Consider the following 26,227-nt stretch of genomic DNA (forward strand, 5'->3'; position numbering starts at 1 on the left):
AGCCCAAGATTCATGTCCCCGCATGCCGCCAGTTCATTACTGAGAAATATCATCCCTCTTCCGGCTCTCGCTGGGCAGCCGCGGCCCCTGGAGGACCCTTTAATGTTTAATTCCCCATCATCCGCTCCACTGAACAGCTTAATCTCTGCTTGTATGATCAATACTATATCAGTGTAAATTAAAATGACAATTTTAAAGTAATTAAGCCTGTTAATGCTCGATTCAAATGTCATTATTTGCACAAGGGATTGAGGAGAAATTACATCGCGTCCGGGTGACAGGAAGACGCCTGAGCCCTCGTCCTGCAGCGGTGCCACCGGGGCCTCGGCAAAGCGGATTAACTTCTGCCTCCCCGCCCGGGGCCCTATCCAATTTCTAAAGAGGATAACGCAATTTGATAAATTTAATTCCAGCTACAAACTCAATTATTGTGATAATAGATGAAAACTGGGAGGGGATTCTAAACAGGCCCACATTTTAAAAGATACACTTAACTCTGAATGAGATACAACAGTTATGGTTTGATTTGATTTGTCCTCTCCCTTTTGAAAACCCTTTAAATAATTACGATGGTTGGAAGAACAGCCAACATTGATTAAATAGCTTAGCTCTAACCCAAAAGGGGCTGCCGCGTAGCTGATTCGGGTCACAGTGGAAACGTCTGCTGTCCTGAGCTGGCCCGGCCGCATTTGTCAGACAAGCACGATCACATCATTATATCCCGGCCTCGTAAGTAGATGCAAAGAACCCAGCCAGTGGGGCGGACCTCAATCCCACCCGGTGCTGGCTGCTCGGGGCCCAGCCTGGGAAGCTGCCTCCAGCCTTCTTTTCTCTGAGTGGCAGGCTGGGGTGAGGGCAAGAAAAGAAAATTAAACCCCTCAATGACCCCAGGAACCAAGCACATCGTGCAGGTCAGACTGTTCTCTGCACAGGTGTTTCTCTACCTGAGTTCCCCACAATGGGGGGTGGGGGGTGGGGGTGAGCCCACACTGGAGCCAGGCCACACGGCATCCGAGGCTGTCCAAGGAGCAGCTGCCATCACTGGACTGCATCCATCAGATCAGCAATAAAAATTGACAGCCCAACATTAATTTCAAGATGAAGAGCGAAGTGTAATAATTTCCCTTTGAAAGATGTTTCGGGGTTTTCTCCGACAACCATGGACACTGTTGCACTCCAGAAGGTGGCCAGTGGACAGGGAGCCACTGCAAAGGGCCAGGGCTTCTTGGCTGAAGTGTCTTTTACTGGTTCATTTGGGAGGATTTGACAGGATTTGGGGCATGCTGTAGTTGTCTAAATCTCAAGTGTTCTGGAGAGGATGAGACCTGTGGTTGGAGCGCTGTGCCACGTCACCTGCAGGCTGCAGGGGCTTTGTCTGCTACTTCCCCATCATCAGGGCCTGGACACAGCAGCATGTCTCTTCAGGGCTGCTCTTTCTTTGGCATTCTAGACATGAATACCCTGAGTATAAATCATTTCCCACGTTCACAAATGAGAAACTAGCAGGAAGCAGTTTTTAATGACACATTAAAAGTTAATCACAATGTGAAAGAAAACAGTCAGTGAGAGCCAGGCACACGAGGGTCTGACTTACGGGTAGATGTGTGGTGGTGTCCTTCTCTCTAACAATGAAAACAATGACCCATGAGGGGAACCCAAGTATCAACACTACTTTTCTTTAGAGTATTTAAATTTTTTTTTATTGATTATAGAGAGAGGAAGGGAGAGGGAGAGGGAGATAGAAAGATCAATGATGAGAAAGAATCATCCATCAGCTGCCTCCTGCACGCCCCCTACTGGGGATGAGCCGCATGTGCCCTGACCAGGAATTGAACCAGGACCTCCTGGTTCATAGGTCAACATTCAATCACTGAGCCACACTGGCCAGGCTCAACGCTACTTTTCTTTGTCATAATTAAAAGTCAGGTCTTCTCCCCAAAGGGGACACATACAAATCGAGGGGAAATGTGGAAGGGTATTTCTAAAGGCCAGTGTCACCTCAAGATAGGAGGCTGGAGAGATGTGCTCCAGGTGACAGTAGACGGGTCCATGATGTCAGCCTTTTCTGAAAAAATGTAGCGCAAATGTAGTTTCTAAACTCCGTTTTCATTCCTTCCTGTCTGAGCAGCAACAGCTCTGTCTGGGGGACTGGCCTAGTCACCCAGCCTGGAGGCCTGGCCCCCAGCCACCACCGCTGCGGGGGGACCAGCCACCGTGGCTACCAAGGCTTCCTGCAGCCTGATGGCGGAGGGAGCCAGGAGCAGGGCCAGGAGCCCTGCAAAGCCAGTGCCACCGCGGACCCATGAGCCAGGTCCCCTCTCCTTCATGCCGACGTCCTCCTCTCCTGGGAGACACACCTCGCTCTCCTCAGATGGGGCTGTGGGTGTCTTAAAAGAGGAGCTGGCTCTGCCACCAGCGACCTGTGACAGGACACGCAGGAATTGGCCACACGGAAGGCTGGCAAGGACATCGTTGTCCGAGAATAAGTAATAACCAACACCCTGGGAAGGCCTTTCCTGGGGGCCTGCCAACTGCCGCGTCTCGTCCACTACAGGGTGGGCTGCACCCTGTCCTGAGCGGCCATCACTCACCCTCGAGATACTCCTGTGACTGCCTCCTAAAGACTTTGGACCCTCCTATGATTGGGTTCCAGGAGCATGGCAGCCCAGATGCACTCCCAGGCCATACGGGCCCTCATGTCCACTCTGGCCCCCAACCCCCATGAGCTCCCAGGCCACACCGGCCCCCGGGACACACCGGCCCCCACTCTACACCGCCCCCACCCCACACCAGCCCCCACATCCACACTGGCTCTCAGAATCTGAAGTCAGTCTTTGCTCAGGAAGGTTCCCCGCTCTCCCTCCAGAGCATCGGGACGGATCTGTAGGGAGCCCACGGCTCAGGTGAAAAGAGCCAGGACACGTGGAAACAATCGCAGAAAGAAACCCTGGTGAGCAGGGCAGCTCAGAAATGATCCCGGGGAGTGAAATGTCACTTGAGGCCAAATGACTAGAACAACAAGCTGAACTGTGAATCAACCGTGACTACTTTTTTATGTTCACTGCTTCAGTGATTTTCTGTCAAAAAATGCTAACAAGCATGAAAGTCCTTAAGAGCTTTACAATTTTTCAGTTTGTTCACCAATACATTCCACGGCGCATTTGTTTCCCGGCTGCGGGTGACACGCACTCCATCACGCCTGTCTGTCTGACGGATCAGCGGCCACCGGCTCCTCACCCCACAGTCAGCAGAGCCCGCCTCGGACTTCCTGGAGAGCAGGCACAGCGACAAGGAAGGGCCCTGGAGGCCACTGCAGAGCACCCAGCCCCCACCCCACCCGGCGCACAGCTAGCTGCCACCCGCTGGGGCCCTGCAGCAGGGGCCTATGGGGGCAGAGAAGCAAGGATGAAGCGACCACGCCATCAGAGAAACTGACACAGGCAGGGCGCTGGGCAAAGAAACCAGGACTGCCCTTGTTCCTTCACCCAGGAATCAGGCACAGTGTGGTTACGGCACCAGCCCACACAGTGAGCATGGGAGACAGCAGGGACAGCTTGGGACAGGCATGACCGAGGGCAGCTATGTGACCAGGCTGTGGTAGATGGAGGGGAGGGGGCCACTCCTTATGCCACAGGGCCGTGTAGGGGGTCCCTGCCCCCGCAGACGCTTCTTCCCTCATCCCCTGGCCAGGCAGAGCCCGGTGCCTGCTCCTCACTGAGTAAGGCCATTGCAGGTGGCAGTGCGTGCAGACGGGTGCAGGGACACTGGTGGGGACTCACCCAGGGCACGCGTGACTTCCTTCTGTCATGGGTGTATGTACTGCATCTCCGAGTACCCAGCTCGGGGGGAGTCCAGATCGCAGGTGTGGGAGGTATTCTTCTCACTGACATTCCAGCCACATGAGATGCCCAACACACCACTGATGGCCCTGCTTCCCTAAATGGGGATCTGAGTGCAGTGCCCCAGCACGAGTGAGGCAAGGCTGCTGGCTGGGAGGGTGGGCTCCCCAACATGGCACAGCAGGGCCACCAGCCGGAACACAGACCCAGACCAGCACTTGGGCTTGGCTGCGCAAATGCAGGAACTTGGCCAGAGGTGCTGGCTGCATGCCGGCTGGGCCTGGGGACACGGGTCAGCCATCAAACGCCTCTGGGCCCGGATGCTCACAGTTGAGAGGAAACAGACACAGAACAAGATGAAGACGACGTGTGAGGTGTGCACGGAGCAAAGGAGGAAGCACCATCGAGCATCGGGAATCTGCTTTTCCAGATTCCTCAAACCAACAGCAATGGACGGAAAGTGCAATGACTCCTCCTCACAGGAAACGGCCCCCTTACGGGGCACAAACTCATTTGCAAATTAGCCAACTCTAAACTGAAGACGGCACCTGCCTGCCAGAGCACAGGCAAAACGGGGCTAATGTTAACCAAAGTCACTTTTGTTGAGTTCGAATAATGTTAGCCATGCTAAAAAATCAGGAAAGTCTATTCAACCTAAAGATGTCTTCAGTTTTATGTTGATAATACCTGTAGAATGTGAATATGAAAATTATTCATACTCTGCTACTATTTCTTGTGGAATGTTAAGTTTCCTTAATCATAAGACATATAGAGTGATTTATATAGTCTTTACATGGAGTCAGATTGTAACAGAAATATTTTCCTTTTCAATTAAGTCATTTAAACTCTGACTGCTTACCAGCCATTAACCAGGTAACTAGGTATTTCACAGTGTTATTGATGCACAACTGACATTTACAAAACCACACACAGTGAACGGATGCAGTCAGAGGAGGTCTGACCTAGCTGCCCCGGGCAGCCATCGTCACAGCCACATAGCAGGCACGGCCCTGGCTCCCCAAGCTGCCCTGTGTCCCTGTCCCCTCAAAACCCCTACCTCCAGCCCCGTCCCTGGAAACCACAGCTGCTTTCCGTCTTTACAGATGAGCTTGCAGTTTCAAGAATATGAGATAAGTGGAATGATACCGAAGGTACTCTTCCCTTGCCTGGCTTCGTGCGCTCAGCACAGGTACTTTCCCAGAGTGCAGCACTGCTGTAGCAATAGTTCTCGCCGCTGCGTGGCTCGGCAGCGGCTTACCACTCACCTGCTGGTGGGAATTCGGGTCGTTTGCAGTTCGGGGTATTATCAGTAAAGGTGTCGTGAACATTTGTGTCCCAGTCCTTGTGCGGACACACTTGCCTTGTTCTTAGGCAGATACCCAGGAGAGGAGTGGCTGGCTCACATGGTCGGTGCGTTTTCTGTGTGGCGGTGATCTGACATTTCCTCTACAGCAATGTCTGAGCGTTCCGGTCTCCACACCCTACCAGCACATGACGTGGCCAGTCTGTTCAATTTCAGCCAGCAGTGGGGAACCTGTCATCTTCGCCAACAGTGTGGTCTTCATATGCTCTGCTCCGATGACCGATGGTATCGAGTGTCCTTCCATGGGCTTGTGAGCCATTTTCCACCTTATTTGCTGAAGTGTTTGTTCCGATCTTTAAAACTTCAGGAAGATTTGTGTGTCTGGCTAGTGGTAGGCTGTCGGAGTTCTTTATATATAGGGCTCCAGATAAAGTCCTTTGTCGGGTGTATTTGCAAATATTTTCTCCTTGGCTGTGGACTGCCTATTTTTGTATCTTCTGAAGAACAAATATTTTTCATTTTGATGAAGTGCAATTGATAAATTTTTTCTTTTGTAAGAGAAAAGCCAAAGTTACCAAGATTGTCTCCTGTGTGCTCTGGTAGTTTTATGTTTTAGCTCTTCTGTAGATCTATGACCTGTTTCGAGCTTGATTTTTGTTAAGTTTCAATGTCAGAGTTGAGGTTTTGTCTTTTTGCTCATGGCCCTCTAATGGTTAGCACCATTTGTGAAAATACCCTCCTCCCCCTACTGAGCTGCCCAATACCTTTGTCAGATATCAATGGTGGGTCAGAACGTGGAGCATCGCATGCCTCTCGTTAGCACCACTCCCGGCACCCACACTGGGACAGACGCGCTAACATCCTGGCTCAGGCGCAGGCCACTAGCAAGCACAGTGGGTCCTCCGATGTGGAGAACACAAAGCACAGAGCGGGGCACAGTCCTCCACCTTTTCCCCCGACCCCGGGATTGAGCCCAGGGAGCCCTATGCCTGGCAGCTTCCCAAATCGGGGCATCAGTGACCAGGAAATGGTCACTAGGAACCCTGACTCTCAGGGGCAGAGGGATGTGTGTATTTTAAGTTCTAAGTCCCCCCAGACAAGTCTTCACCACCCACAACCACACAGATGCGGCCACCGCACCCTTTGTCTTTTCCAAGCTGTCTGTCCCTGGCACCTGCTATGCAGGGTGGGGGACTCGCCCAAGCTTTCAGGGGCCTCCTGAAGGATAAACTCCCAGAAGCATATGGTTCAGTGTCTCCTTGCGCCCGCAAAAAGCCACGACATTGGAGAGTCGAGCCACCCACCCCACTGGGCCTGGCTGTGGGCAGCTGGCAGACCCTCAGGGTCATGGCCCTGCTGGTAAAGGGGTTTGTAAGGGTCCAGGAGGGCTGTGCTCCGTCACCCAACCTTCAGCCACGACAGACCTAACGTCAGCTGGGAACACAGGGAGAAGATACAATTAACCTTGTGGCAACTGTCCTCCCCACTTGATGGCCCGTCAGCTCATCTGTTAGAGGGAAATAAAAAAGTCAGGCCTAAATGTATAAAAAATTATGATGGAAGCTCTAAATAAGGCAAGGACTGTGAGCTTATTGAGTCAAAAATCAATCAATCAATGAGCGAGTGGATTAGGAGCACCTTGTGAGCCCCAAAGAAATAATTTGCCCAAACACTGGGGTTTAACAGTGGAGGACCGAATTCCAACACTTTTAGGAAGTAAATAATGAAAAATCAATTCAAAGAAAAAACAGATCAAGAACCCTGCACTGTGACGTGCCGACACATTTATTGCTGAATCCCATTCCTCGGCTGACCCGAAAACTTCGGAAGGTGTTTATTTACTTTCAGCACCTTCCCGGGATCAATATTTTTAATTTGGATCCGAGTTATTATTTTTCACATCACAGCAGCGGGGAGCGGAGCAAAGTGGCTCATATTTTAGTGCTAAAAAGATCGATATGACAGCTTCACCTTCACTGCAGCCCGCCGCTGCCCGGCCGCACATCACTGTGTCCCGCGGGGCTGCAGGTGCCGCCGAGGGGGGCGCGGTGTTACCCCGCCGGCAGAGCAGACAGTGTGATTTAGCTGTGCACGGGGGCCCGGTGCCCTCGGAAAACCAATCTTGCTTCTCTCACTTCATCAGGCCTGTCTGGGCCACGGGCAGGGCGCAGGCAGAGACAGGCTGGTGGGGGCCTCCTGAAGCAGATTAGTTCCACATCAGAAATGCATTTGCTTTCCTCCCCCTCTTTGGATCAAAGAACACCAGTAAACTCCATTAACTTTCCATATATTTCCCCGAAAATCTGATCAGGACAGCAGAGACGGGGAAGGGGCCATCAGAGGAGAGGCAGCGAGGGCATCTCCTCGGAAGGAGCATGGCTTCCAGGCTGTCGCCCCACCACGTGCATGGGAGGCAGAACCCCAGCAGCCACCCCGGGTAACCCTCCAGCAGATGCCCTGCTCTCAGAGGGAAGGCCGGCCCTCTTGGAGAACCGACTGCCAGGGCCAGTGGGGACCCTCCTCACAGCAACGCAAAAGGCAAAAGGGGGTGGGGGAGGCCCAGTTTATTGGGACCAGCAGTGAAGGCATCCTGGGCCCAGGAGCCACCAGCCGGGACATGGAGTGGGAGGAGCAGGCACACGGCTCCTCCTGGGTGAGAATTAACCCTCCAGGCATAGACTGAGGTTCCTGGTGCCAGGGCTGCACCCAGGGGGCTGCACGGTCTGACCACAGGGAGGATCACCATCCCACTTTGCTGGGAACAGGACCCTGCTGGACAGGGTGGGGTTTGCAAAGCGATGTTCTGGGCCAGGGGGGGAGGTGCTTCCTGGGGAGGCTGCAGGGCAGCACTTGACAGTCGGAGAGCACGACTCCTCCTCCCTGGCTTCCATGTCACCCCAGATGAGCGAGGCTGCACCCCTGGGAAATCTTGATGTCTCTCAAACTCGTGTCCATGAATTTCTGGTTTAGCCATTCTTCTCCCCTCACAGAAAATGAAACTACCTGTTGCCTCTTTCCTGAGACCAAATTATGGAAGAGATAAAGGTGTTGGCTGGGCAGCTGGAAGGCAGAGGACAAAGCCTGGACACAGGGACTGGAGGCATCTCAGCCCGCAGGCCTTCCCGGTGTCCCTGGACGCTGCTGCATTCAGGCACTGACAGATCTGACACGTCTCTGGCTTCAGGCCCCTCTGCCCAGACGGAACCCCACTTCTAGAGCTTTGAGGGGAGGTCTGAATGCCACGTGTTCAGGCAACCCTGTGGTCGCCAAGGACATTTCCTCGATGCGCAGGGAGGCTCCAAGGGGCTGAGTGCCCACCAGCTGCCAGTACTTGCTGGAGAGCTTTCACACCCTTGGACAAGTTCTACTCCACGAGAGGGTTCCCTCCTCGCCCTGTTGGCTCCAAAGGCACCAGTCCGGAGCCAACAGCAAGGACAGCCTCTGCCAGCCGTCCTGACTGCGCTTACTGCCCCAAAGGGCTGCCAAATTGGTTCAACAAACCACAGTGCACAGTTTCAGCTGCTACACAGACACTTCTGGGGCCAACAGCTAAATGAGCAAGGACTGGCGAAGGAAGCGGCCAAACAGGCTGTCCCACAACAGACACCGTCGTGGGAGGCGTGAGGCCACAGCAATGGGCGGCCCTGTCCAGGCCACACAGGGACAGTCTCTGCCACCTACCCTTTGAGACATGCGGCTGCCCCTCACTCTTCCCGGCCCAGCCATGGAGTGTGAGCAGGTTTGGGAGGTTCTGTGGGTCCTGCTGTGTGCGAACCAGAGCGGCTTTAGGCTGGACTCCTTGGCCTCCAGCTTCTCCATGGAGAAAGGGCCTGTTCTGTCTACCACTGAGCTGATCTGCCCAGAGAAAAGGTGCCAAATAAGCATGCTCACCTAGTCCTACCAGCAGCACCACTGTCCCCAAATAAAAGGGGACCTTTGGGGTACCTGCATCAGCCCACAGCTCCTCAGGGGGCCCCTCTGATACTGTGTGTTGGGGTTCCCATGCCAGCCTATACATCTTGCCAGGAAACTCCTCCTCTCCCCCCATCCTCCTCCCCACAGGTCACCAGGTGAGGGGGGAAGACAGGGTCACCAGATGAGGGGCAGATGGGCAGCCCCTGGCCGTGCTTCCTTGGGGCCTTCAGCAGCCCCCAGCAGCCCCGTGAATCACCCATACGCAGCCCCTGCGGTCAGACAAACGACCAGTGGGAACAGTGGGGGCCCCTCATGCCAGATGCTTTACTCCTGCAGGAAACAGACAACAAGGAAATTATATGGAAACAAATCTGCAATTTCTTCCTCATTTAGCCACCTCTGAAGCCAGAGTATAGGAAAGCCGTCCCCTATTGACGTTCAGGCTTTGCGGGCAATAAGTGATGCGTTTTCCATGCTCCTCAGCGTGCCTGTGAAATTAGACACGTGACTCCTGGGCTCGCCGCCTTGGATCAATAGACACTTGGAAGCCTTGGAAAACTACTCGGGCACTTCCTCAGTGTCAAGGCCCGTGGGCCCCAGGGTGCCGTGAAGTTAACCAAGTAACACCTGTGACAACAGTGGCCACCTGAGGCCTCCCAGGGAGCTCATTTCCCAGGAGGTGAACCTGGAAGGCTTTGGGTGGAAAGCATTTTCCAAGGGTCTGGATGACAGGCAGGTGCCAGGAGGCAGGGGGGTCTGGGAGAGCATTTGGGGGTGTCGGGGCCTCTGCGATGCCCAGTGTAACTCAGGCAGTCTCAGGGTCCCAGGTACCAGCATAGAGCTCGGTGTCTCCTCCTGGAGCCTCCTCCCTAAGCTCCACTCAACTTGCCTGACCAGGCCATGTGGCAGTCCCTGAATGCCCTCGGGTGGAGTCCCACAACACCTCCTTGTGCTCTGGAGCTGGTGCCCACAGGGGACGGAGGGATGTGAGCTGTCCATCCTGGGGAGCTGGCACCGCCTAAGGAAAGCCACCCCTCTTCCCCCACTGCCTTGGAGCCCGTCCTTGTAATGGGAAGGTCTCTCTCAAGTGTTTTTGTACGAATCATTTCTCCGACAGTCCCAGAATCAATTCACATGCCCGACACTTGCACCCGGACTTGATTGCTAAATCCAAAGAATTATCGGGGGGTGGTGACACTGTCCTCACTGGGTGGGACAGGACATACACAAATATATGCACAGTCCTTCAGATACAGGGGCCCAAAGAGCTGAGGGCCAGGTGGGAGGGCAGCCTCGGGGATCTGGGGGCGGGGGACAGGCTTGCTCCAGGAGGAGGGATGAATGAGCAACAGCGATGCCGCTGCTTCTCCACCAGACTTGGTAGCATCCCCAACACCCGGTCTTGTCCCCAGAACATGAGATCCTGTCATCTGGCACCCACCACATGGTGCCCAAGAAGGACAGGGGCCTTAGGGGTCCCCAGGGGCAGGGAGGGTGCAGATGTCCAATCACCTTCTCGAGGCTCTGAGGCTCCTCATCCACTGACCCTGCTATGAATACAGTGCCGTACACATCTACCACCTAACGTCTATCACCATGGAAGATACCCGGGGCCTTAAAACTTGCTGGTGATGAAAGCTGGAACATCATAGGTTTTGGGGGCAAATACAAAAACATTAGTGTGGTGTTGAAATATGCAAATCTGCCAGGACTCAGGATCATTAGATTCTGGGTCGTGGAGAGCAGGTGCAGTCAATCCCCCCGGGAAAGGCCATCTAAGTACCTGCTGCATGCTCACCCAGGGACAGCCCCTCTTCAGCTGGGTGCCAGTCCCTCTTTTCCAGACCCCTGGGTCCTCCCAGCAGCCCCAGGCAGGGGGTGGGGCCTAGGAGGTGGTGCCACGGCCATAGGGGTGCAGTCCCCTTCCCCTGCGACCTTTCTTCACTGCCTCATGGCTTCCAGCTCACCCCACCTTCTCTCACCTCCCCTGATAAACCCACCTTTTCTTCCCAATTTCCAAAGGTGGGGGCCCCAGACTCAGACCTCCCTGCAACCCACACCTGTGGGATGTGGCCCAATCCATGGCCTTAGACATCTACACACCGATGGCCTCAAATTCTGCCTTTGGGCAGGCATTCTCCACTGAGCTGAACTGGGGCATCACGGCCCCTGACCCTGCAGGGAGGGCCTGGGTTGTGCACGCCTAACCCACACTGACTCACTGGCTCAGACGCGGTTATTGAGCACCCAAGATGTGCTGACGTGACTCCAGGCTGCAGGCCAGAGTAGGGACAAGCGAAACTGCTGCTCCAGGGGCCTGAGCTCAGGAAGACAGAAATCAGGATGTCAACACTGGCACATCTGGGGCCGCAGCCAGAAGGAAAGGGCCTGGGGAACTTGGGGACCCTGGGCACAGTGTGTAAGCTCCTGGCCATCCCGTCCAGCTCACTCGTGGCTGTGTTGACGCATGGGCCAGGGTCCTCAGTCTACCCTGTGATGGACATTTAAACAAGTTCCCAAGAACAGGACAGGGCCCAGCCTTTCAGGGCCAATGTCAACACTCCAGACTGGCAGTTCCTCTGGAGGAACAAACCTCCAACTCTCAAGGTTCCAGTGGAAAGTGCAGGCAGGCGATGACCCGGCGAGTATAAAGGCCCGGAGAGAGGGAGACAGCCAGTGGAGGCCAGTCTGTCTTCTCAACCCTCAATAGACCAGACAAGCCTCCTGCTCCCGTAAATGCCCACTCAGGATGCTTTTTAGGAGCAAACAAAATGTAACGTAATAATTTTTAAGTCTAAAAATTGGCTGCTGAGCACCTCCTATACTAAAATCTCAGGATAGGAGGTGCTGCTTTGGCGCCATCTGCTGGTGAAGAAGGATGTCGGCCGCTTCCTGCCTCTGCCAGAAGACCCTCTAGGTCAGTGGTTCTCAACCTTCCTAATGCCGCGACCCTTTAATACAGTTCCTCATGTTGTGGTGACCCCCAACCATAAAATTATTTTCGTTGCTACTTCATAACTGTAATTTTGCTACTGTTAGGAATCGTCATGTAAATATCTGATATGCAGGATGTATTTTCATTGTTACAAATTGAACATAATTAAAGCATAGTGATTAATCACAAAAACAATATGTAATTATAGATGTGTTTTCCGATGGTCTTAGGCGACCCCTGTGAAAGGGTCGTTCGACCCCCAAAGAGGTCGCGACCCACAGGTTGAGAACCGCTGCTCTAGGTAGAAGACCCTCCAGGGCCCGGAGCCCCCACAGGCTGAAGCTCCACCCCCACCCCTGCCCATGTTCCCGTGTGCACAGCAACCCCCACCGTCATGTTCATGCACCAGGTGCCGCGTCAGGTTCAACATCTTTCTGGGAACAGGCCACTATTTTCTGATCCCTATTAATACCTGTGACAGCATTTATGTACAAGATAAATTCATTTCAATTTCCTTTTTCAATTAATGGCCTATTATTTGAACCACACTCAGCTAAAAATATTGCTCCAATACCATTAATCTTGAAAAATTAAATTTTCTTCCCTCTGACAGCCCGAGGCCACCAGGCTGTGGCAGGAGGGTGGCTTCTGGGCTGGCAGTGCTGCTCAGCCCTGCCCCGGATCCGGGGGTGCAGGGTCCCTCCAGCAGGATATCCAGAGACCCCCAGCAAAGACGGTTCCACAGGTGACACACTGAGGGTGATGAACGGGCACGAAGGGGACAGCAATCCAGGCAGGGCCCAGGGTCAAGCAGAGATTCATCACAAACTACTACCCTCCTGGTCATGAGATGGGATGACAAACGCAAACCTCTCCCTGTGCCAACTATGGGACGAGCTCCAGACAGAGTCTGCAACAAGGCTGGCCCCTTCTCACCCCTAGACACAGCTCTCCCAGCTCTAGACTGGACAGTCACCCTGCAGCGAACTGGCTTTCCTCAGGCCACAGGTACGGCTGGACGAGAGGGGAGCAAGTGATGCCCCCACCCTTGGCAGGTGGGTCCAGCCTTCCTCCCCAACACTAGATGGTGTTGTGTCCTGTGGATACCAACACACACAGCCTTGGGGGCCTCAGACCTGGGTGGTTGGGCAGCTCCCTCTGTCGCTTGTGTCGAGTCCCTCCACCCAGTGAGGCCCTGTACACTGTACCGTCTCAGGCTCCAACCACACAGACTGCCATGTCCCCAGTTAACATGCTATTGCTGTATTTACAAGGAAAACACTGCCATTCTAAATGTGAGATGCCATGGATTCTGGATGCACCCTGGTTTCTGTTGTTTTACTTTTAAAAATCCTTGCATTGAAGGGCATATGAGATACACTATCATTGCTAAGTACTTCAATGTACCAATCGGATGGCGAGATCCTGCAGGGGCCATAGCGGGCTGCAGCCTGCCTCCTTCCTCGAGAGCCCTAAAACCCCACGTCACAGAGGCTGTCCTGTGGCAGACTGTCCCATCAGACGGTTGTCCCACCGTGTGAAAATCTCGAACTCTGGGTGTTGAAAATTACATCCAAATTTTGCCATCAAATAATTTTTGAGAACCACAACTGTTGGCAAGAACAGTATTTCTTCAGTGAAAGTGCTGAGTTCTGGGCACTCTCATTTTTCGGGTTTTTGTTTTCCATTGCACAAGGTGAAATGACATTTGAGATAAGTTTCCAGGGACGAGACAAAACCAAATGGAGCTCTCAGCCCTGGTGCACCTCCAACGTCCCACCACTTCTCTTCTCAGCCAACCAGACATTCTGGCTGGAAGAGAAATGAAATGATTATGTTACCTTGTAATGATATGAGACACAAAGCAGATCACGGAGAACTAGCAAAGTGAGAATTTTGAAAATATATGGAAAACTTCCATAGGAGGGTGGCAGCTCCCGTGAGGTGACAGTTTCTGGGCACATGTGTCAGGCTCCCTCCTCAAGGAGCTGGTAACCCTCCCATCACTCTTTCTGAGGCTTCGGAGCGCACCTGGAGCCTTGCCATCGTCCTCTGACTGCCTGCACGGAGGCGGGCATCTGTGCAGTAAGTGACGCTGGGCCCTTAACACAGATGTGCCACAGCTGGGAGCCGGTCCTGGATTCCACCTGAAGGCCCCACCACCTGGGTCTGTGTTCCAAGACAGGCCCATCCTGATCCGCTGGAGAAGGCGGCTTAGAATGATAACCTTGCTAAGAAACCAGTTCACTGAATTCTCAATTATTCTAGTTTCTATTGCCCTGATTCCTGCTGCTATTTCATTATTTCCTTCCTTCTAGTTGCTTCAGGTTAATTTTCTTTTCCTTAGAGATTTTTCAAGGTAAGCACTAAATGCTAGAAATTTCTCTCTTAGGTGCACAAAAGGACTGGCAGAGCTTGGAGCAAGCCTGTGACACAGGCAGCTGGGCACAGAAGACCAGACATGGGGCTAACTCCTCACCTGTAAGCCCCAGAACCCTAATCCTCCCTCATTTCCCACACGCCAGGGCCCTGGCCTCAATCCTTGGCTGTCCACCTTCCAGCTGCCACATGGGCCTTGTCTGTGCCAACTGATGAGCAGCCCACCAAGGGTACATTGAGGAAGCAGCTGAGGTGCCATCTGCACTGTGCTGCCCTCCCCGCCATAGATTTGCTGAGTTAGGGCACCCCCCAAAGGCTGCAGCACGGCTGTAACATTTCAATGCAGGCAGATGGCAGGATGCTATGATGGAGAGCAGGCCACCGAAAGAGAAGGGCCACTTCAGCAGGCGCTCCCCTGGGGCAGAGGCACTTACTGTGAAGTGCTCCTGGGACCTGTAGTTCTCGTCCAGGTAGACGCGAGCCCGGTTATATTCCTTCATCGCATCGCTTGACAGCAGTTCTCTGGAAGGAAAAGAGTTCTTTAGTCAAGAGTCACGCAGACACCTCATCACTTACAGGTGTGCTGCCGAGGCCCAGGATGCTGGCCTGGACACCATGTATGACATCACCCTGGAGACACCACCAACCAGAGTGGGAAAGGAGAGGGAAGAGGGAGAGAGGGAGGGTGGCAGGAACTAAAACCTAGAAGAGTCTATTGTAGGTGACCTCTCTATCATCTCTGTAAATGGGCTGGAACAGGAGCCACTGCACTAGAGGTTTGAGAATGCACCAGAATGGTGACAGAAAGAGAGGGCCTGCTCTGCTCATTGGCCTGGCCCCCATTGGTCTTGCCCCCATGACCGCAGGGGAGGGGAGGTGGAGAAGGACACAGGCACCATGTGACAGTCAGCGCATTGGTCCGGGTAGGGAGAGGATAAGCCTGGAAAGGACCAAACTGATCCTCAGACCTTGACTCCCACCAAGAGCAAACCCCAGAGTCTCTACACGGAGAAAATAAACTTCAGACACGGAACAGCACAGAACATTCATGTCTACCATCACCTCAGATATTACTGGCATGTGAAGAAGCAACAAAATATGACCCATAAACTTTAAAAAAGCAGGGAAAAAAAGTCCTAGAAAGAACAAAAATGATGGAATTCATTGAACAAACCTTGAAACAGCTATTATAAATATGATCAAAGATTTAAAGGAAAACATGAACGTAAGGAAAGACAGAGATATGAAAACCACAAAAGAAACTTCTAGAGCTGAAAAATATATCAGAAATAATTTTACTGCAGGGACCTAAGTATAGATTAAAACCTAAAGAAGAAAACGTCCTGGAATAAACAACACAGCACCAGAAACTTCCAGAGGAAAAATGACCGGCAAAAGATCAAGAGAGCTAAAGGGATCTGTGTGCCCACAAACAGTTGAATGTCAGGAAGTCGAAAGGGCAGGACAAGAAAACAACATTTAGCCCAGCTGGTGTTGCTCAGTGGTTGCGCTTCCACCTATGAACCAGGAGGTCATGGTTTGATTCCCGGTCGGGATACATGCCCAGTGTACAGGCTCGATCCCCAATGTAGGGTGTGCATGAGGCAGCCGATCAATGATTTTTTTCTCATCATTGATGTTTCTATCTCTCTTTCCCTCTCCCTTCCTCTCTGAAATCAACTAAAAACTATATATTTTTTTAAAAGAAAATGTTTAAAGAAATAACGGACACACTTTCCCCAAGTTTGATTACATTTATAAATTTACAGCCAATGTTATCTCCGATAAGGGTTTAATCTCCAAAATTTATAGGGAACTCATACAACTTAACAAAGGAAGACAAACAATCCAATAAAAAAATGAGCAAAGGACCTAAATAGACACTTTTCGAAAGAGGACATACAGAAGGCTAAGAGACATATGAAAATATGCTCAAAGTCACTAATCATCCAAGAGATGCAAATCAAAACAACAATGAGGTACCATCTCACACCTGTCACAATGGCTATCATCAACAAATCAACAAACGACAAGTGCTGGAGAGGATGCAGAGAAAAAGGAACCCTCATGCACTGCTGGTGGGTATGCAGACTGGTGCAGCCACTGTGGAGAAAAGTATGGAGTTTCCTCAGAAAATTAAAAATGGAACTCCCATTTGACCCAGTGATCCCACTTCTAGGAATATATCCCAAGAAAACAGAAACACCAATCAGAAAGGATATATGCACCCCTATGTTCATAGCAGCACAATTTACAATAGCTAAGATCTGGAAACAGCCTAAGTGCCCATCAGCAGATGAGTGGATTAGAAAACTATGGTACACCTACACAATGGAATACTACGCTGCAGTAAAAAGGAAGGAATTCTTACCATTTGCAACAGCATGGATGGAACCAGAGAGTATTATGCTAAGTGAAATAAGCGAGTCAGAGAAAGATAAATATCACATGATCTCACTCATTTGTGGAATATAATGAACAACATAAACTGATGAACAAAAATAGAACCAAAGACATAGAAGCATCGAACAGACTGTCCAACCTATGAGGGAAGTGGGGGGAAGAGGGGGGAAGAGATCAACCAAAGGACTTGTATGCGTGCATATAGGCATAACCAATGGACACAGACAGTAGGCAGGTGAGGGCATGTGCTGGGGGGTGTGAGCGGCTGGGGAGAGGTCAATGGGGGAAAAAGGAGACTCATAATATTTTAAAGAATAAAGAATTTAAATTAATTAAACTAAAAAAAATTATAAATCTACAGCTTGAAAAAGCTACAAGAACTCCAAGCCTGAAAGCCGCAGAGAAAATCAGACTAAAGTGTGACATAAGTTGCTGTGAACCAGCTAAAAAACAGGACCCTGAAGTAGGGAAAAGACACATCACATACAGAGAAGCTGAAGAGGATGAGGCTCAGGTCTCTCAGGCCAGCGCAAGGCCGGGACAAGGGGACGACAGCCTTAAAGGACTGAAAGAAACACGGAGAGGCTGGGATTCTGTCTACAACAAAAATGTCATTCAAACATGAAGACAAAGACTTTCTCAGAAAACAAAAGCTGAGAGAATTCATGGGGGATTTGTGCTAAATGGGACAGAGAAGTCCCCAGGCTGAAGGAATATGGTACCAGGTAGAAACCTGATCTCCACAGAGTGCTGCAAACGGCAGGCGGACATAAGCGATGTTAACTATTTAAAGCAAAATCATGCCAGTGTGGACTCTGTATAAAACCTCTCTGCCCACAGCACAGGCCACCAGGGACAAAAGGTTCCATTGTGACCGGTCACTGGAGCTCCTGGACACGCTGCACCTGCTGCTCACCTGCACTTTCTCACCTCTGTGAAATGTCATTTTCTGTGAAATGCCTCGCTTTCCCAAGGGGTGGTTTTTCTTATTGACACACAGAGGTTCCTTATATATTTAATACTAATTTCTGTCAGGAAAGTGTGTTGCAAATATCTTTCCCCTAAAGTGGCTAGAGCTTTATTTTTAGAGTGCCTTTTGATACAGTTTTAAATTTGAACGTGGTGCAAAGTATCACTCTTTTTTTTTTGGTAGGCCATACTTCTTGCACCTTCTTCTATGTGGCCCCTCTGTTCATAGCAGCACAATTTACAAAGCTACACAGGGTGCGTGTGTGTGTGTGTGTGTGTGTGTGTGTGTGTGTGTGCGCGCACACACATGCACGCGCATAGCAGCCTCTGGCTCCGTCCTCCCGCAGGCGACGGGCTCTGTCCTCGTCTTACTGTGACAACTGTAGCTGTGAGCTGCTAGGTGAAGACCAGTCCTGTCTGTCCATCTGTCTATCCATCCTCAGCAGCAGCAGACCACACAAGGTGTAACCTCTGGCACACATGGATGGGACCCCTGCCTGGAGCCCAGGGCTAAAGTCTCAGAACCCAAGGCATCACAGTCACCCTCTGAACTCCTCCCAGGAGGCACGCTGTCACCCTGTGGCTCCTCTCTCCCAGGAAACAACCTGTCACCCTGTGGCTCCCCCCTGCCAGGAGGCATGCTGTCACGCACTTGGGCCACACCTTTTCTCTTTGGAAAACTGGCTCACCCATGGGGCTTCACCACGGTGAGGCTACACCCACGTTTCCATAGAAAGCACCCCAACACCCTGCCCTGGGAGGAAGCAGGGCCATGGCATGCGCCCAGACTTACTTGACGAACTTGTCCACGTGTGACATGGAGGCTTCGTAGTTCTTCCCCCCGAACTCCTGGCAGTGCAGGGCCATGAAGTGCGGCTTGTGCGTGTGGACGACCTGGGAAGGAAGCATAGGACAGGGCCGTTGAAACCAAGGGTCCCTATGACTTTAAATTTAGTTTTAGATCCTGGCTCTAGAAATCATCTCTCTCTATATACACACCCCTCAGAGACCCAGTCTTTCCTCCGATAATCAGCAATGCCCGAGGCAGAAGACAGAAGCCTGGACCTGAGTACTGGTCACACAGTCTGGACCTCTGCAGGCTAATGGTAACATCTGGACCTGAGTTATGTGTCAGCTCCTGAGCCCTAAGGTGAAACATTCCCTGGCTACTTTCCCACGAGATGGGACAGAGGGTCACTGGGGCAGTGACCGCAAGCTGCCCTCAAGACCTGAAGAGATGATTCATCACCCCCTCCAACCAATCAGCTCCCAGCACGACTCCAACCCCTAACCCCCGAGTCTTGCGACTTTGCCCTATACCATTGTAACCTACACGCCATCAGAGAGTTTGGGCTTTGAGCATTGGCTTCCCGTCTGGATGGCACCATTCATAAGAAAGTCACCAATATTTCTCCACTAGAGTCCTCGGTGTTTGTATGTGGCTCTGCCAGCGCTGGCTGGACAGACCCCCTCTTCTATACACCACCAGGGGTTGCACAGAGCTGCACGGGCACCATCACGTCTGTGAGGAAGGGGGCTGGCGGGACAAATGGCCCCACATCTGCAATGGGGCTCTGACAACCACTGGGTCATAACACAAAACTGCCTCTGACCCCCTGCAGCTAACTGACCACACTGGGAGATTGGGTGACCCGTGCGGACATGGTGGGCATCTCAGGGTGACCCCCCTTGAGGGCTCACTCAGCAGCTGAGTGACTCACAGGTCATGTGAGTAGGTGTTGACCAGCACCTGCTCACAGAGGAGACAAGGCACTCGCCAGCCCTGCCCTGGAGCGCCAGGGGTGGAGTGTCACCAGGGGGCCGCTGTTAGGGTGATGAGGTAGCTTTGCCACAACAGCCACCAAAGGGCTTCGCCCAGCCCGCAGGGTGCAGGGAGGGAGGGCTACTTGGGAGTCAGGAGGGGCCGGTAAGGGGCCACAGGGATTTCACAGCAAGGACCAGCTTCAGGGACACCAGGAGGCAGAGGGAGGTGAGGCAGCTTGCCCAGCAACACTCAGAGAAATCACGCCCACCTGCCACACCCAGCAGGGAAGTCCCACTCTCTCCAGAGCCCACAGCCCGTTGGCCTGCCACCCCACCCAGAGCTGCCGCCAGGCAGACAGCAGCAAATAAACCCAGAGAAAGAAAAGAAAGAAACACTGAAGGATGGAGAGCAGCGGGACGGAAACAGATGCACAGTCAGGGCCAGCAGGCCAGAGTGGTTCTGTGATGGGACGGGACTGGTCACCCCGGCTAGACCGAGAAGAGCCACACCGCAGCTACCAACCAACAGGAGATCACAAAGACCCTGCAGGCGTTTCCATGGTAGTAAGAGCACCTTACGTGGCATCACAGACTTGCAACATTGGCACCCAGACATGGGGGAGGCCCAGAGGCTGACTTGGAGGGGTGGCCAGAAAGCCTGGGGTCTGAAAACTCGGAAAAGCCTCGGCTCATCACATATCCACAGCGAAGAGAATGCAGGGCGTAGGCCCTGTGCAAGACGCGGATCTAGGGAAGGAAAGAGACGAAAGGGGGAGAGGCAGCCGTGGGCAACTGGGCACAGAGGAGAAGAGACGGAAAGGGGGAAATGGACCGCAAGCCAGAGGAGGACCGTCACGTCACCGCAAGGCAGACATACTCGAGGTCTCCCAGCGTACCTGGACGAGCTGGACGGACAGAAGAGGGTGCTGTTAAACCAGGAATCCCATAAAAACATCCTAGTAGCCGTAAGCTGAAGGGAGAGAAGTTCAACAAGTCCCTACAAAGCTGCTGCAAAAATAAGAAAAAATTGACACACATAAACCAAGAGAAGGGCTCCACCCAGAAAAAGAATCACGAAGCAGAGTGGAATTACAAGCCTATACTGCAAACTGAATTACATGCATTCAAACAAGCATTTGAGAAAATGGAAAACCAAAATCAGAAACTCAAAACTAAAATAGAAATTGGAAGGGGGTGTTGGTTGGGATAGAAAGAGTGCTGATTAACCCAAGGGAAGAAACAAAAGAAAAAGACAAAATCATCACAGAGAAAAGGTGCCCAGGAGAGAATCGACTAGAGGGAAATTCACAATGGCACTGAAACCAGAAAGACCAACCAAGAGAGTAAAGATGACAACGAGAAAATGGGAGAGAAAGACATGAAAACGAAGGTGAGCAAAGAAGAACATTCCCATCATCAAAGTCCCCGGAGAGAGACCAAAAGGGGACCAAACTAATATTTAAAATAATAATCCAAGAAAACTTTCCAAATAGAAAAAAACTGAACTTACACAATGAAAGGGCTCACTGGGCACCTGAGAAAATTAACCCAAAACAATCAGCTTCAAGCCGAATCCCAGTCAGAACACGAGATTTCAAAGATAAGGATACAATCCTCAAGGTCTCCAGGGACAAAGATCAGTTAACATTAAAATAAAATAAAAAACAGATTGGCACCAGACTTATCAAAACCAACATAAATCAAGGCGGCAATGGAAGAACTTTTTTTTTTTAATCTCAATGAAATAAAGCATAAGCCAAGGATTACCTATTCTGCCAAGTATCCTTCAAATACCAAAGTCATAGAAAAACAGTTTTCAATATACAAAAACCTAGGAAATGTCATCTCCGTCAGCCCTTTATGAGGAATCTGTGAGCAGGGCTGGACAAACACTTTCCATGAGTTGGATCAATGTTTTAGGATTTGTGGCCACAATGTCTTTGTGGGAACAGATCCACTCTACCAGTGTGGACATGAGCAGCCACAGGATGCTACAGGAGTGGGCATAGCCACGCACCAATAGAACTTAATTCCAAACCTGGCAGCAGGCGTGGTTTGGCTGGGAGTGAGGGGTAGTTTGCTGACCCATAATACTGTCTACTGGGGTTTTCAATGTACACCAACATCATACACGTGCCATTTGATTTCAAGATTTCTACATTTACATGAAGCAGTATAATGTCAACTCAAACATTTAGACCCAAAGATCATAAATCTAGATCAACCACTTAAAATGTTTTAAAAGCCAATAAAAAATTAAAATGGAATGCAAAGAAACTGAATAATCCACAAGGAAAGGGGAATGGAGAAACAAAGGAACAAAAGCAGAGGGTATGAACAGAGAGCAGCAACGACATGGTAGACACAGATTCCAATGTCAGTGGTCTAGACTGCACTGTGCAGAAAGGCAGCCTCGGGTCCTAGGGGGCTGCTTAAACTAATTAAAATTAAAGATGTTTAAAATTCAGCACTAGTCGCATTTCAAGTGGTAAATAGCCACACGTCGCCAGTGGCTACGGTGCTGGACAGCACAGAAACGGAACATTCCCACCATCAGAGAAAGCTCTGCTAGGCCAGACAAGATGGCTAAACACTGCAGTCTCAGGCGGGGAGTGACGGCACGCAGAGCAGAGCACTGAGGCACTGCTGCCTGTCAGAGGCAGACCTCCAGCAGAGACACGGACAGACCAGTCACAGGTAGGAAAGAGGCAGGCAGCATGCACGGGAGGCGAGGAAGGCTGGTGTGGCCACGTTAGTGAGACGAAGGACTGCCAGACAAAGAGAACATTCGTAGTGACCATGACAGTTCATCAAGAAGATGGCACAACCATACATATGCATGTGGCTGAAAACAGAAACATGCACACACATGCACAGGCACACAGTGGTATGTGTACGCGCACACAGTCAGTCAAGACACAGAAGACACCGTCAACACCTTGATCTAAAACCCAGACAACAACTACAGACCACATGCTCTTCCAAGGCCTCTCTCTGAGAAAGGCCTGTACTGGGCCATAAACAAGCTCCAATGGGCTTTGAAAGATGGAACCAGAGGGGCTCTGTTTTCTGACCACACGGAAGCAAAATCAAGCTGAGGGAAGGCGACCAGATCACGAAGAGTGCGCTGTTGGATTCCACTTACATAGAACTCTAGACAAGGCAAACTGACGGACAGTGAGTGACAGAAAGCAAGCTAGTGGCTGCCCAGTGTGAGGCTGGAAGGAGGCAGTGACAGGGTACTAGGAACCTGTGAGGGCGATGGACACGCTCATTCTCTGGATCACGATGGCTTCCCAGGTGTAGACGTACCACAAAACCCATCAAACTTCACACTTTAAATATGTGAAGTCTACTGTACATCAGTTTATATCTCCATAGCATTGTGAAAAAGTTAATTTCTACCAAAATACTGTTTCGTTTCAATATACAACTACAAATAATTATGAAACAACTGGTAAGGTCTGAATGCTGACTGGATATTTAATGATATGATGTATTAACCTTAGATGTAATAATGACACTGTGAGGATTGGTTTTTTTTAAAATATATTGTTATTGATTTCACAGAGGAAAGGAGAGGGAGAAAGAGATAGAAACATCAATGATGAGAGATAATCATTGATTGGCTGCCACCTGCATGCCCCCCACTGGGGATTGAGCCTACAACCCTGACAGGTAATCGAACCATGACCTCCTGGTTCATAGGTCGGCGTTCAACTATTGAGCCACACTGGTGGGGCTATGAGGGTTGTTTTAAAAAATCTTTTAGAGAGACATACTGGAGTACTCATTAGTAAATGACACAGACCAGTTGCTGCTTTAAGTGGTTATGGGGCGGGAGGCGTGGGTGGAGGCACAATTGAAATAAACTGGCCGTGAGTTGGAAACTGTTGAATGGAGTTCACTGTACTGTCCTTTCTCTGTAAGTTTGAAATTCGCCATGATAAAAAGTTTGCTGACCACACTCATTGAACTCAGTGAGATCCAAACCAGAAACCCAAAGGATTCCTCACCGTCCTGCCACCCAGGGCAGCACCGTCTGGCCCATTGGAGGTCATTCTGGGCTGGACGCTGCTCGACACTGCCCTATGAGCATGGGAAATGTGATTTCCTATTAATCTTTGATCTTCCCTGGCTCCTTAATGGAAGGCAAGCAGGAAAGAGATACTAAGGTCTCTTCTTACGCCCCTCTCTGGAAGCAGCTGGAAAACTACTCTGCCAGCCAACTCTCGGGAGGGCAGGTGCCCCGATCAGATGGTAAGACCTCCAGCGCTTGGGCATCTGTAACCACATCACTCAAAGGGCAGCCTGAGAAACACAACTTAGAGATTTCATTTCAAAGACATTTAATTACTGCATAAGATGAGAAATTCAAAATCACTCATCGGGAGATGATCATTTTTGTGACATGCTGTGGGAAATTTTTGCTAACAGTAAAAATATTTTCTCTGCAAGTGAGTGATGCTGTGGGGTACTCCATGGGGCAAATGTAAGCCTCTGTGATAGCACCATAACTCTCGCTGACTCGGGAAGGAAGGCAGATGGGAGCAGGGGCTGGGCTCCCGGGGCTGTCAGCCTGGACCATGCCCTCCATCGGGCACTCACCAACAGAACCCCAGTAACAGGTGGGACTTGTGTTGCAGCTTGAAAAAGAAAGCCAAGGCTGGTTTCTAAACATCCCAGGAATCACGGCCCTCGGGACAGATGTGTCCTCAATGGTCAGCAAGACAGCACCTGCTCAACCTGCTGTGCAGGCATGGCTTGCTGGTAAGTGTCAGACAGCCAGCTCACTGGGGCAAAACCCATTTCACTGTGCAAACACCCCCACGAGGCCCATGTCCAGCTCCTGATGTGACGTCACAGAACACAGAGTTCGGGGCACACATTGCTATAGCTCCCTGCTAAGACACAACATAAATAACCAGGATCCCAACAGTAACACATAGAAAGCCATTAGGAAGTGATGAGTACCAGGCACTCGCTACCTTTGGTTTTAATATGATTTACTCAGTTGGAGGCTTATAGAATTAGATCTTTAATACTGCTCTAGTGAGCACATTGCTCCCATTCCTGGCATCTGCCAGCTCCCTCAAGCTGGCCCAGGTCACTCTGCAGGGCAGGGCAGTCCCAGAAGCATGCCGCTTGGATGCTGCTATGTCACTTCCTGGAGGGACCCCGTGCCCGTGCCCAGGGCTCTCTGAGTGTCCACTTCCTAGGAGCCTATGCTCATGGATGGTCACTGCACACAGACTGGACACAGTGGGGGTCCCTGCCTGGTGGTATGAGTCCACGCCACCCTGAATGCTGGGAGATGGGCTGTGGGACAGAGCTGCTGGCCTTCCCCAGGCTGGGAAGGGGCTCTGGAACCTGGATGGTCCTGGACAAGATCCCTGCAAGGCCGACGGCACCGACATCTTGAGGACAGTGCAGGGCAGGGATCTTGTCTAGGCTGGGAAATGCATCTCAGTAAAGCAAGAATTCAACACGGGCCTCCGCCCATCCCAGCTGCAGCTCACATCCTGCCTGACAGTGAGGCTGGCCTGCCTTCACCTGGGACCCCACATGAGTCACTGCCCAAAGCTGCACATTTGCTTGACCAAAATTCTACAAAAAAAGGAGCTGCTTCTAACTTTAGGGGGGAAATAGGCAACTGATAAAAATACGTGGGTTCTTTCATAGGAAAGCTAAAGAAAACTATTTTGGAAAAGAGCAAATTACAAATTTTGGCAGGAAAGAGCAGAGAGAATTAAAAACAACAACACAGCAACCAGCCAAACAGAAAGCAGCTCCCCGTTCCTGACGCTATGCAGGTGGCGAGCTGGGGCAGCTCTGGGTTCCCAGGCAGCACACGGCAGTCCGTCACGGCCCCTCGCTGGCCAGGAGTCAGCGTTAAAAATAGAAACGGCCAGGCCTTGTTAGGCTTTCTCCAAAGAGGAGTATCTGAGTGACCTAAAAAGGAATTACATCCTCCACACAGCCCAGTGGGATCCTGATACCCAAGATAAGGAGTAGAAAAAGGACAAAGAATTTCTTGAGAGGAAAAGAGGGCTGCCACTTACCAGCTGTGCTCTGCAAACACCCTGCCCTGAGCTCGTCTGCTCACCCTCGCCTGGGATGGATCCCCAGGCTGCCCACTCCTCTTTCCAGGGCTGTGCTGTGTGGGTGCAGCTCCATGCGGCCCTGATCGGACACCCTCCTGGAGTCCACCGATGGGGGCAGTGGCTGCCAGCAGTGTGGACAGCAGGCACGCCTCCTTGCTTCGTGCACACGGGAAGCCACACATTTGTGTGACCTCCCCCTCAGGCCTCATGGCCGCCCATCAGTGAAGGTGTCTCCCTGCCCACGTGCTCAGGATGTGCGAACCACCGTCCACTCTGAAGCAGAACTAGGGTTTTCTTGGTAGGCACTGGGTGGGCTGGAGGGCTGACTGCGAAGGCTGAGCAGCAGGCCCTGGACAGGAGAGCCACCATTTATTTACACTGATCTGGACAGCTGGACAAGAGGCTGCATTTTCAGAGACAGAGATGTGGACGTAGGGACACCACCAAACCTGTAGCCCCGGGACATCAAAGCTCTACGTGAACTGATGAGTCTTAACCAGAAAGCACTTTCCCTCTGAAGGAGCAAGCAGAAGCACATAGGCTCCTGCCACGCCTCAGGCACTCGCCTGTCTTTGTACTGACTGCAGGGGCCAGTGGTGACCACAGCCTCAAGGTC

The 26,227-nt window shown here is 51.5% G+C and overlaps 1 protein-coding gene across 3 annotated transcripts in view; it reads right to left on the minus strand.

The window, feature by feature from the left end:
• INPP5A (inositol polyphosphate-5-phosphatase A) overlaps positions 1–26,227 on the minus strand; it is a 144,074-nt gene that overhangs the window by 68,788 nt on the left and 49,059 nt on the right. For all 3 annotated transcript variants that reach the window (XM_059661660.1, XM_059661658.1, XM_059661659.1), the window contains exons 3-4: positions 18,537–18,637; positions 14,806–14,893 (exon numbers count right to left, since the gene is read on the minus strand). In XM_059661660.1, the coding sequence (XP_059517643.1) occupies positions 14,806–14,893; positions 18,537–18,637 (189 nt within the window). The remainder of the gene's footprint in view (positions 1–14,805; positions 14,894–18,536; positions 18,638–26,227) is intronic.

Source organism: Myotis daubentonii, chromosome 13, assembly GCF_963259705.1.
Source record: "Myotis daubentonii chromosome 13, mMyoDau2.1, whole genome shotgun sequence".
Taxonomy (NCBI): Eukaryota; Metazoa; Chordata; class Mammalia; order Chiroptera; family Vespertilionidae; genus Myotis; species Myotis daubentonii.